Genomic DNA, 12,624 nt, shown 5'->3' with positions numbered 1-12,624 from the left:
CCTTGCAGAGACCCTAACCCCACATACGGTCACATTCTGAGGTCCTGGGTGGCCTGTCTCTTGGGGCCACCATTCAGCCTGTGCAGCTGATGCCCTGTCCTGCTCACATCCACCTCCTGGACAGCACAAGCCACAGCGCAGCCAGGCCGTCTAGCTCAGCTCTGTGTCTCAGCTATTTGAGCAGGGTCTGTTTTCACCCTCTGTCAGCCCCTTAGTGAGGTTTGTGGGTCTTTCTGGCTTCTCTTCTCTCCCAGCACTGGGTGCTGCTTAAGCGAGGACCCTCCCTGGTCCCTGCCCCCGCCTCCCCGCCTGCCATGCCCTGGCCTCAGCTGAGCCTGCCAGTCCACTCCCATGAGGTCTGTGTGAGACCAGAAGAACCAAGGCCAGGACCAGGGCCCATGCTGGGTGGTAAGGGAGGGGAGGGCACTCAGGCCCAGCACCCTTTCCCTCCCCCCGAGACCCCCTAGCCATGACCCCCATCCTCTCATGGGGGCCCTGTCCCTGTAGCTGGTCTCAGCAGGTGTCAGGTGTTCCTGGCACAAGGCTGAGGCCTGCATGCCTTCTTCTGCAAACTCTGCCTCCACTTACCACAGAGCGGCAGCCTGGGGGGTGGAGGGTTGGGGGGGGGCAGGTGCCCCTCACTGCCACCCCTTAGGAGTTCCCAGTGGCCCCCGGGTGTGGGTGGAGCCCCTTCCAGGGCTCCCCGTGATGATGATACCTCCCCTGGTGCTGCCTGTGATGACAGAGTTATAATACTGGCTTGAGCGTGAGCTCTGACTGCCCTGTTTCTGGGGAAGCCCCTGTGCCCCCTGGCTGCTGCCTCCTCCTCCTCTTGGTCTACCCCTCGTTTCCTCATCAGATTCAGATTGTTCAGGGCACAGCTGCCTGACTTTCTAAACACAACCAGAGACAGGCCTGCCCTGGGTTCCCAGACTGCAGGGGGAGGCAGTGCAGGGCTCAGAGGTGGTGTCTCTGGGATGATCAGTGCCCAAGGTGGCCTTGGGAAATGAAGACAGGCTTCTCCCGGGGGCCGGGGCTCCTCCTCCTGCTGCTGCTGCTGAGATGGGCCCAGCAGTCCCACTTTGTCCCCACCCACACTGGCCCTGCCAGGGGCAGGGTCCCCAGCCAACTGGGGGAAATGGTTGCAGCCTGGCCTCTGTAAGAGGTGCGGCAATAGAACACACCTCTGGGGGACCCTGGGACTCGTAGCTCAGCTAGTGAGGAATACCCAATTTGGTGTCCGTCTGCCCCAAGGAGGGTGGGACCTGTCCAGGGTCATGAAATGACAGAGCTGGGACCCCATCCCTGTCCATGTCCACGTCACCCTGCCCTCTGCTCCTTCCATACAGCGCTCCAGGCTCCTGTACCCAGTGCCACCTGTCAGCTCTCACAGAACAGTCCCATCTCCGTCATGGGAGAGGCCCCACCACCCACTCCTTTTCACTCCCATGCTGCCTGGCTTGTCATAGCAGCTCCCAGATGGACCCATTGGTCCCCACCCCCACCCCAACATGTTGTTCCGCACAAACACCCAAGCTCCCTCAGGGCCCTACCAGGTTGTTCTGGCCTCAGGACCTTTGCACTGGCTGCTAGCTATCTGAGAAGAGCTGTTCCCCAGAGTCCCCTCAACTTGGTCCTCCTCATTTGCCAGCTCTGCTCAGCGGCCCCTATTTGGAAGGGCTTCCCTGAAGCCACTCAGCAGCGCACCACTTTTCTCATCTCCTTTGCTGCTCTGAGCACCCCACAGTACTTGTCTTGCCTGTTTGCCTGTGTGTTTGCTGGTGGCTCCTACTAGGCAATAAGTAGGATCCAGGCCTGCTAATGGGCATTTGTGTGCTGACATGCTGGGGGCAGCCTGCTATGCCTCTCATGGGAGTCCTGGATATAAACATTAGGGTTTCCTAAATCACCACCAACTTGGTGGCTGAAGACAGCACACACTGGTTATCTCAGTTCTGGAAACATCTCACTGGGTTAAGTCAAGGGGTGGGCCAGGCTTGTCCCTTGGGCGCTTGCTCCAGGGGAGAACTGTTTCCTGTGTCTAACAGCTTCTAAAGGCGCCCCCATGCCTAGCTCCTGGTCCTTCCTGTGTCTCCAGAGCCAGCAGGGGGCATCTCCCATTTCCTTCCCTATGAGTACGCTGCCCACCACCCTTTGCCTACCTCTCCCAGGGTCAGCTGGTTACCCATCGGTCCACTCTGCCCTGTGGGTAACTACTGGCAGACTCCTGGGCCCTTTTGCTGCTGAACACAGGCAGGTTAGGACACCCCACTGCACGGACCTTTGCTGCCAGAGGCCTCAGAGCCGGGGCCGTGTGCAGGAGCTCATACCCCTATGGAGTGTGGTGTGGCAGGGGAGGAGGCCCAGAGGCCCACAGGCTCTCACCTGTGAGGCAGAGACTCCCCACCACCAGCCCCCGATTGTCCCACTAGGTCTGGCCTCTGCTACCTTCCCAGAGGAGCTCATGGAAACTGCAGTCATACTGCCAGGGTTCAAATCGACAACAGCTGCACCAGCTGATGAACCAGCTCACATCTCTCTGTTTTCTCATTGATAAAATGGGGGTGATGGGGTGTCCTCAAAGATTGCGGGCATGAGGACCTACAGTTTCACTATCAGGCATATTGCGTGATGTCTGACTCTCAGACAGTGTTTGCTCTCTTTAGGGCAGCAAACAGCAGGACTTAGGGGAACGGTGTTAATTTGCCAGGAGAAGGGAGTATGTGTATTTGGTAAATAATTCAAGCAGAACAAAAGGCCTAAGGTCCCACCTAGAGTGGCACTGTTGTTAGCCATTTCTTCTGTGCCCTGAGAGACTACCGGTGACCTATGCAAATATGTCCTCCTGGGATATTTACCTGCCTTTCCTTCGAAAAGGCGAATGGGACCCTGGAGCTGTTAACCATGGTCTCCCTACGCAGCACCCTCCCCTGAGTGGACCCAGCGACGGATTCTCAAAGCCTGGAGCAGGTGTTTGCACGTTCTGTACCTGGGCTGCTGCTGCTGCTGCCTTTTTTTTTTTTTTTTTTTAATTCAATTTGCCAACACCCAGTGCTCATCCCATCAAGTGCTTCTAAGCCAAGAGTCCCTGGACGCCCCACCTCCTGGTGCCCCTTCCCGGCTCATCTCACGATGGGAAGCCCCGCCTGTGCGCTCTGGCTCAGAGGCTGCCCGGTGGGCCTGGGTCAGTGCTCGCCCTGAAGGACGTCGCAAGGGGCGGTGGTTCGCCGGCTCTGCGGGGCGCTTCTCCCCACCCGGCAGCCGGTGGCCGTCTGCATTTCCAGGAGCTGACCCGGCCCTTCCCCACTACCGTCCTGGTTTTGCAGATGGTGAAAGCGAGCCCTAGGGAGGGCGGGGCTTACATTGGACGCAAGTACGAGCTCTGCCGTCCTGCCTCCCCGCTTGGTGACTCAGTTTCCCCCCTTTACACTTGTTGCGGGTCGCTGGGTTGGGCTGGTCCAGCGCTCGGCAGCGCAGGTGCGGCACGCGCTGACCTGGCGGCGGCGGGGGAGCCAGGCCCCAACCGGCCTGCGGCCCCGCGCGGGCAAATCCGCGCCTCGGGGCTGGATTAGTCGGGCCTGCCCGCGCCCCGCCTCCGCCCCGCCCGCCGCCCGCCGCCCGCGCTCCCGCCGCCGCCTGCGCGCCCGCCAGCAGTGCGCCCGCCGCCGCCTCCCCCGGCCCTCGCGGCGCCCGACGGCGCGGGGGTGCCGCGCGCCCTACAGCAGCCCGGAGCGGGCGGGCATGCACGGCCCCGGCCCGGGCTCCGGCTAGGCGGGGCGCGCCGGGAGAGGGGCCGCCTCGACGGCCAGAGGCGGCGGGCCCGCGCTCTGCCGCCCGCGTCCATGCCGCCCGGCCCCGGCCCCGGCCCCGGCCCCGGATCCGGCTCCGGCCCCCGCCCGAGGACTAGCGGCCACTGCCTGCGGAGCGCACCAGACCCGGGGCGCCCGCGCGGTGAGTGCGCGCTGGCGGCTCCGGGAGGGATTCGGGACTTTGGGGGCCGGGGCGGAGAGCCCCCCGCGCCCTGCCCGCCCCGTGCCCCGGGAGCCGAGCGCGCGGAGCCCCGCGGCCCACGTGGCGGCCGGCGGGCGGGGGGAGAGCCCCGCGGAGGGTCCCGGGGGCTGGCCGGGCGCGGGGGGAGGGCACGCGGCGGAGGCGGGGCCGGGCGCGCGCTTTTGTCTGGTCCCCGGCGGTTCCCGGCGCTCTCCGCGCTCACCTGCCCGCCCGAGCGGAGTTCTTTGTCTGGGGCGGGGCGCGGTCGGGGAGGCGACGCCGCGTGTCTGAGCCGAGCTGCCCCGCGGGTCGTGTCCTGGAAGACAAAGCGCGTCGCGACCTCCGCCCGCGGCCGGGATTGTGCGCCCCAGGATAGTTAGTGCCGTCCGTGACACTGTCCCTGCCGGGCGTGGCCCCTCCACCGAGACTGTGGACCTGCAGCCTGGGCACCCCCCGCTTGTATGTCGCCCGGAGTGACCCCTTCCCGCCCCGTCCGTCTGTCGTGTGTCCTCCACCCCCCACCCCCCGCTGGCTCAGTGCCAGGTTTGGAGATGTGGCTGCCTGGGTGACATCCCAGGAGATGATCTTTGGGAGCTTATTTGCACAGGTCTGGTGGCTGCCCTGGGGCCACCCACCCCCTTGGGTCAGCTGCAGACCCCTCTTCTGGAAGGGACGGGCAGAGGGACTGTACTGGGTGACTTACAGCAAGAGTGCTTCTTTGCCTGCCCTGGGAAGGGGGCTGGAGCCTGGGCTCCGGCCCTGCAGCCGTCTGCTCAGAGCCTTCCTAGATGAGGGAGAGGGCAGATGTCCAGGCCCCTTACTAGCCCAGAAGCCCACCTGGGTCCCTTCCCAGGTCCCCTGCAGGGACGCAAATCCCTCAACTTCCCGCAGCAAACTTTCACTTGGCCCATCTGTGGCAGTGGAGGTTGTGGAGATTGGATGGCCCTGAGAGAGTGACCTTCCCTCTGCCTCTGCCAGGCTGGCATCCAGGGCTGGGAGTGGTGGGGAGGGCACTCCCCCCTCACCCCCTCCCCTGCTCCCCTGGAATTTCCCAGGGCCTAGGGCGCCACCTCCTGGCCCCGGCAGCTGTATCCAGCCTGCAGCCTTAGTGAGCTTGCCCGCCATCCTCCAAGGCTGGGACCCACAGAAACACAGGAATATTCTCAGGGCCACCTGTCAGCGTTCCAATCTGATACAGGCTTGCTCAGATGGGATGGCTGTGTCAGGAGGGAGGGGCTTATGAAGGAGGTTGGGGCTTGGGGGCCCCCCAGCTTCCCTTCATGCACTCAGAGTCCTGGAAGGTCATGGCAGTTGAGGTGGTGTGGTGAGGCCTTGAGCTCGTTCCTTTGATGTGTCAAGGGGGGGGTGGGGGCATGTGCCAGCCCTCTGGCCATGCCCCTGAGCTGGGGACCCTGGAACTGCTGGCGCAGTTAACACCATCTCTGGCCCAGAGGGCCATCAGCGCACAGGTGATGAAGACCTTAGGAGGCCGTGGTCAGCACACAGCAGCTCCTCTCATTTGTGGCAGCGCCCACGTGAGTCCAGGGCAGCTGAGAGGCAGCCAAGCAAGAAGAGACCTTCAAACCGTGCTGGCACCTGGTGCTGAGGAGCGGGCAGAGGTGCCAGCTGGGTCAGGGTCAGGGGCCCCAGGATGAGGTGGACCCAGTGGGCTGCTCACAACCTTACAGAATTGCAGGAAAGCTCAGATTGCAGGTGAGGATCCTGAGAAGGCCCTGAGTGTTTAAGTCTGCAGCAGGGTAGGGTGGTGACCTGTTCTGATTTGGATTTTAAAGAGACTCTTGGCTTTGTGAATTAGTTTGTGAACATGTTAACAAGCCCAGGTAATAATTATAACAGCAGAGCTGTCACTTGGGCGCTGCTATGGGGTCCTGGGGTCATGGTGAGGGCCCAGTCCAGGAAGGACTAAAGTCCTCGGGCAGGTCCTGGGAAGGTGGGTGACCCATGCACCATCAGAGAGGGGTACAGCATGGGGGTGCCATGGCCAGTAGTGCACGTGCTTATCTGCTCCTGGCAGACTTGGGGCCGTGTCTGCCATGGAGCAGACTGGTGTGAGCTGTCCCCCTCCTGGTCCTGGGGCGGGGCATTGTCACTCTGCAGACTTTCCTCGTCCATCCTGGGATTGAGCAGGATTAGGGGCCTGGCCCTGAGGTGCAGATGGGGACAGGAATTGCTGGTCATGTCTGGAAACAGGCCCGGCTGCAATGCCCCCCTACCCCACCAGGGCTGACAGTCCCCCTACCCTGCCCTGCAAACCAGTTCAGGGAGACCCCTTCTCCCCATGGGGACTCCTCAGGGGTGAGGTGATAAGCCAAGGATTCTAACTGCCACTACTCACCATGTAGAATGTGCTGGAAAAGACAAAACAAACGAGGGGGAGAGGGAGGAGGGCTCAGCCCTGGTGCCCCTGTGTGGGAGCCGTCATCTTGCTGGGATGGGCGTGGGTGAGAAGGTCACACACAGCCTCCACGGTCTGGCAGGCCAGGCAGGAAGGACCCCCCAGTGCACGGCTGCCCATGCTCAAATACAGTGGGGGTAGCAGAGCCTCCACCCACCTTCCTGGTCTGAGCCTCTGCATCTGAGGCCCGCCAGGCTCTTGTTTACCTGTCAAAGGTCCTTCCCCCAGGCCTCTGCAAGCCCTCTGAGAGGGTGTGGTGTGAAGTGCGGCTGCCTCCCTGCCTGGCAGCTCCACCAGCCCCAGGCTCTGGTTTGGGGGCTGCATTACTGCCCTCTTTTCCTGGTCCCGGTTTTGGGGACATGGTTGGAAAGGGCTAACCACATTCCAGTGTGATCACAGCGTTGTGCAGTGACAGGCTTCCTCCTCCGTTGTGATCCCGTTTCCCACAGTCACCTCACCGATCTGTCTGGAATTATTCTGACACAGGGAGCAGCATCTAGTCCAGGTCCCACATGGGCCTGGGTCTGCTCTTGGGTCAGTGGCGCATCATGTCATGGACCCTCGTGCCCCAGAACTTAGGGGCAAGAAAGTGCTCCCGCTCTAAGTGCACAGTGTCATGTACTTTGACAGATGTGCATAACTGCATTTCCGCCACCACAGTCAGCTATAGAACATTTTCATCAGCCCAGAAAGCTCCCTTGTGTTTTCTTTTAATTTTGTATGTATTGTGGTAAGACAATATACTCTTGTAACCGATTCTCAGTGCACGGCTCAGGGCATCGAGTGTACTCACACCATGTGTGCTGCTTCATCTGGGACTCTTTGCCTGTAAAACCGACAGGGTCTCTTCAATTCTGACCCCCACCCCTGCCCCGGTGCGCCAACTCTTCACATAAGTGGGGTCCGACACTGGATGTCCTCTGGTTCTGGCCTCTTTGCCTCAGCGCCACGTCCTCGAGGTCCGCCCTTGTAGTACATGTCATACTGTCTTTCCTTAAAAGGCTGACTGGTACCTGTTGGCCACGTGGACCACTTTGTTTCCCTGTACGCCTGCTGATGGACTCCAGGCCATCCCAGCTGCTTGGCTCCTGTGAATAATGCTGCCGTGCCTCCTAGCATACAGATTAATTGTTTGAGACTCTGCTCTCAGTTTGGGGGGCAGGTATGCAGGAGTGGGACTGCTGGATCACGTGGTATATCCACGTTCAACCTCAAGGAGACTGCAGTTGTCCACAACGGCCTCACCATTTACCTTCCTACCCGCAGTGTGCCAGAGTCAGTCCGGTGTCTGCCTCCCCAACAGCACCTGCTGCTGTCGAGTTTTGACAGTGGCTGTCCTCATGGTCTGAGGCCTCATGCTTTTTGGTGCCCTGTCTCCTCACACCCCCGCACCCCTGCCAGTGGCCCCTCCCCCTACTGGGAAGCCCAACATGGGGCCTCTGTGCACCTGAGGGAGGCGGTGGTCCTGGGGTCAGGGGATGGGAGGGCTGGGGCGATGGCTTAAGATCTCACAGTTTCACTTGGGGTGATGGAAATGTCCGAGGCCTTAGTGAGGTGACAGTTGCTCACAGCTGCAAATACACTAGAGCTGCTGCATTGTACACCTTTGACCAGGTAAACTGTATGGCGTGTGAATTACAGCTCAGTGAACTTGTCTTTAAAAAAAAACTACCAGGGTGCCTGGCTGGCTGGCTCGGTTGATGGAGCACACAACTCTCCATCTCAGGGTTGTAAGTTCGAGTTCCATGTTGGGTGTAGAGATTACTTAAAAATAAAATCTTTTAAAAGGAATCAACTAGCAAGAATAGGTCTCCTCAGGGCAGTCTTAGGGAGCCCCTTCCTGTGAGTTGTGGCAGAGTCCTCCATGCAGGGCCGTGTCTTCGCCCTGATATCCTGCCACCTTGCATCCATGTGGGTGTCTCCCCAGAAGAGAATGGGAGGTGGGCTCTATCAGAAATCACTTGGCGCCTGCCATGGTCCCCAGAACCAGGGCTTGGACCAGAGTGTGACAAGTGCTGTCCTGCAGCTGGTTCCATCCTAAGGTCTGCTCCGTCCAGCACCAGGCCCCACGGAGTCCTTGGGTTCCTGGGGCTAGGGCCACACTGAACCCCCACATCTGCTGAGCATCCTCAATTCCCTGATTGTGGATTGAGTGACCTGTGTACACTTGCTCACACCAGGCATGGGCATGGTCCTGGGTGGCGGCTGGTGGCATGGGATGACATGTTCTTCTAGGCCAGGCAGCCCTCGTGCATAAAACCTGCTCAGAGCTGTTCCCTGGGGGGCAGGGGTAAGAGCCAGTTCACCCGCAGGCCCTAAGTTCCCTCTAGCCTCTAGTTTCTGACCTTCCTCTCTGTCTTCCAGGCGTCCGTGGGCTCCGAGAAGCTCTTTGCCCCAGCAGCCGATAAAGGTAAGCATGTTCCTTGGCCTCTAGGAAAGGACCGGGTATATTCCAGAAGCCATCATGAGAAGGGACAATGGGCCTCTTGGGGCGACAGAGTGGGCTCCAGGTTAAGCCCTATCATGGGTTAGGTTGGTTGTGGACACAGAGTCTGAGGCAGGAGTTAGATGCTAGGATTTATAGTCTATCCGTTCCCCACCGCCCAGCGAAAGCTACAGGGAAAACAGAAGTCAGGGGCAGGGCCAGCAGTGGAGCAGTGGTTCCCAAAGTGGGGTTCCTGCCCCTTTACAGAACTGCTAGCAAGACAGGTTGTCAGACCCTCTCCAGGCTCATGGGGTCAACTGGCAGCTCATGGTTTTGGCACTTGCTGAGCACCCATGCCATGGTGTAGGCTGGCTGCCATGCAGGGACCAGATCCCTGCACAGCAGCCCCAACCCCTGGCCCATGGCCCCCATATCGGTGGCACAGGTGCAAACCATTTCGTGGTACCGGACAGCTATCCTGGCCAGCGCTGCTCTAGAGAGTGCATCCATCCCATCCGAGGCCAGGAAAGGCTGTTGTCACCCAGCCTATCAGTCATGACTGTGGTCCAGAGTAGGTGTCCTTGGACCCAGTACCGAGAAGGGGCCGTTTTGCTTGGAGGCGCCATCTGGATGGGACTAGACACATCAGGTCTTACAGCACAGACAGGTAGGTGTGTGCAGTGTCTGGTCCCTCGGGTTTGGTAGCAGGGCATAGTCTCCACGTTTTTTTTGGAGAAGCCTCGTCCTCAAAGGAGAACATTTCAACAAAGCCCCCTCATCTGGACAGTTAGGGAAGGAATGCCAGAGAGGTCAGGGGAGAGAGGCACGCTCTGCTGGCTTTTCACATGGAGTGTGGTTTTCAGTAACTGATCACAAACTGGGTAGCTCAGAATGGGCAGACACTTACCATCTCAACAGTTCTGGAGACTAGAAGTCTGAAATGAAGATGTTGGCAAGGCCACACTCTGAAAACTAAGGGAGATTCCTTCCTGCCTCTTCCACTTCTGGGTGTCCCTGGACTTGGGGCCGTATCCCTCCCATCTCCCATGGCCGCCTCCTTTTTCCTCAGAAGGACACCCACCACTGAGTTTAGGGCCCACCCTATTCCAGATTGATGTCATCTCAAAATTCTTAGCCTGATGACATCTGCAAAGACCCTTTTTCCAAATTGGGTCACATGCACAGGTGCTAGTGATTACAATGTGGACACAGCCTTCTGGCACACTACCAGATCCACTACAAGGTCCACTCACTGACATAGGCAGGGCTCAGGAAAGCAGGGCTCTCAGGGAGGTTCCTGCTGGGTGATCCCTGGTAGTGCTCATGCTTCCCCAGAGAGGGGAGAGGCGCACACTATGTCTGCCCTTTCTGTCTTGATGGCCACTCTTACTTTGCAAGGGGCTGGCAGGAGAGGCAGGATGCAAGAGGAGGTTGGGGGAGTGGCGGGAGTGCCAGGCTGCCAGCCCTTGGCAACTGTAAGCCAGTGGATCGAGATGGTGCCATGACCCATGGGGCTGAAGCCATCGGTCCTCCTCAGTTCTGTCCCTGATGAGTGGGGGCTGCAGAGGGAAGTGGCACCCTAGTGGAGGCAGAAGGAGCCATTTCCTGCTGCCACCTATTTTGCTGCCACCTGTTCCTACCAGGGAGGAGATGTCCCAGAGGTCCCACAGAGTCGGCCTGAGGCCCACGGCCATGCAGCAGCAGGGGAAGAGGCGCATCTTGCTCCACTTTGCATGCCAAGGGCCTTTGTGGTACCCAGAAGGAAGTGAAACCTGCCAGTGGCCCAACAGGGTGACTGCACCCAGGAACCTGGATTCCCATCCTCGAAACTGGGCCATTGTCTGCTCCAGGCAAAGCCTCCTCTGGCCTAGACATGTGTCCTCTGCCCAGCCTGTTTTGGGTATTCCTTACCCACCTGGCCTCTGGGCGTGTGACTGGGGTTTGCAGGGAGTAGGCAGGAGGTCACTGTCATGAGCACATGCCTGGCACAAATGCACAGCTCCAAGGAAGGCAGCACCTGCTGGGTCAGCCTGGATGGGAGATGAGGGACAGTGGGTATGCTGAGCTTGGGGATGACCTGGGTGGTGACAGTCGGTGGGGGGGCTGGGGGGCGCAAGCCACTTCCTCCCACCAGGTTCGGCTGAGGCCAGTTACCGGCCCAAAGAGCGATCAGGCTGTGGGTCCCCTGGTTAGTTTGAGAGAAAAAGCAGGCCCCTAGCACAGGCGTTGCTCAGCGGCAAGGGCAGCGAGTGAATGAGTGGTGGAGGTGGTTAGGGCCTGGACCCAGGGCGCAGCAGGTTCGGGGCCAGTGCCCTGCTCCGGCCGCTGCGGTGCTGCCCTTTGCCTGCCTTTGCCTGGTCGTGATGCCCGCGCCGGCATCGCTGCTCCCCGAAACGGCAGCCCGCCCTGGCCTGGCAGGCCCTGGCCCCAGCGCACTGTGAACTGGGTGGTGGGGGCTCAGCCCTGGCTGTGACTTCGCTGCCACTGTCACCGAGCCCCCCCCCACTCGGGCCCTCTCTCCGCAGGCCCCACGCTGGGCGAGGAGGCCGGGCCGCCCAAAGTCTCGGGCCTGGAGCGCAGCCGCGAGCTGAGCGCCGAGCCACCCATCCTGCCCCCCGCCGGCCCCGCCTCGGGCGCCCTGGCCAGCCCGCCCGTCAAGAAGGAAGCCCCGGCCCTGCCCCGCCTCACCCCGCAGCCTCCGCCCGCAGCCCCGCAGCCCCGCGCCCCGCTCCCGACGCACGTGCCTCTGCCCCTGGGCGCCTTCGCCGGCCACGGCCACGGCCACGGCCACGGCCACGGCGCTGCGGCTGCGGCTGCGGCTGCGCACAACGGCCTGCACAGCTTCAGGTGGGGGCGGGGCCCGCGCGCCTCGGGGGGCGGGGCCTGCACGCCTCGGGGGGCGGGGCCGCGCGGATGCCCGCCCCCAGGCACTGAGCCCCGCTCCCCGCAGCAGGAGCAGCAGCGCCAGCAGCAGCGCCAGCCTCGGGCTCGCGAAGCACGCGTCCCTGTCGCCTCTCGGGCCGGGCCCCCACCTGTCTACCTCACACTTGGCGCTCCGCTCGCAGGCCCAGCACCAGCACCACGCGGCGGCCATGTTCGCCGCCCCCCCGACACTGCCCCCGCCCCCGGCGCTGCCGGCCAACAGCCTGGTCATCCCAGGACACCCTGCCGGTAGGTGCTGGCTGGGGCTGGGGTCACCGTCCCCCTCCACTCTGGGCAGCGGGGAGGGACTCGGTGTCTCTGGGGAAGGGGTGCTGCAGAGCCTCCCCTACCTGCTGCGGGACCTCAGGGGCTGATGGCAGGGTCCTGGCCCCGGCAGGCTGCCTTTCCCAAGGGGGTCCTACTCCCCAGTGCAGAGAAAGCTTCCTGCCTGGGCCTGGGTTGTGCACACGCATGCAGGTGCGTGGGTGCCACCTACGTGCACGCAGACACACGGACGCGTTCCCCTGCTGCATCCCGAGCCCTCCCCTGGCCTAGTCAGGGAGGGGTGTCTGGAACGAAGGACCTGGGCCCTTCTTGGGGGCATGTAGAATCCTGGTGTGAAGGGTTTCCAGGTGAAGGGCGGGAGCCTGGTCTCTCCCTCCCTGCGTGGTTCCAGATGCCCTCTCAAGGCCGAATATCAGGTCACTGAAGATTTCTCCCATGGAGCTTGACTCCCAAGTTTTTTTTTTTTAAATTCCCGAGCCACCCGATGCAAGTCCGGGGCAGCTCGGTGCCCTGGGATGGGACCAGGATGCTGGGCTGGGGGGGCAGGGCTCCCCTGTGGCCGGCTCGGGGGCACCGGCAGCTCACG

At 61.5% G+C, this 12,624-nt stretch overlaps 1 protein-coding gene and 1 long non-coding RNA gene across 27 annotated transcripts in view; one reads left to right on the top strand and one right to left on the bottom strand.

Moving 5' to 3' along the window:
* The window catches only part of FBRSL1 (fibrosin like 1), a 78,272-nt gene that overhangs the window by 55,794 nt on the left and 9,854 nt on the right, over window positions 1–12,624 (top strand). For 14 of the 26 annotated variants that reach the window (XM_072802043.1, XM_072802037.1, XM_072802044.1 and 11 more), the window contains 4 exons: window positions 8,771–8,816; window positions 9,277–9,498; window positions 11,357–11,678; window positions 11,782–12,002. In XM_072802043.1, coding sequence (XP_072658144.1) covers window positions 8,771–8,816; window positions 9,277–9,498; window positions 11,357–11,678; window positions 11,782–12,002 — 811 coding nt within the window. The remainder of the gene's footprint in view (window positions 1–8,770; window positions 8,817–9,276; window positions 9,499–11,356; window positions 11,679–11,781; window positions 12,003–12,624) is intronic. The other 12 variants (XM_072802060.1, XM_072802048.1, XM_072802046.1 and 9 more) reach the window with 4 other exon arrangements.
* Window positions 7,112–11,376, bottom strand: LOC140619125 (uncharacterized). The gene is made up of 3 exons (XR_012019058.1): window positions 10,747–11,376; window positions 8,752–8,836; window positions 7,112–7,518 (listed from the first exon to the last, which is right to left on the bottom strand). It is a non-coding gene; the product is annotated as an uncharacterized lncRNA (long non-coding RNA).

Source organism: Canis lupus, chromosome 27 (genome assembly GCF_048164855.1).
Source record: "Canis lupus baileyi chromosome 27, mCanLup2.hap1, whole genome shotgun sequence".
In the NCBI taxonomy this organism is placed as follows: Eukaryota; Metazoa; Chordata; class Mammalia; order Carnivora; family Canidae; genus Canis; species Canis lupus.
Note: the sequence above shows the minus strand (reverse complement) of the source record. Positions and strands in the feature narration are given on the sequence as shown.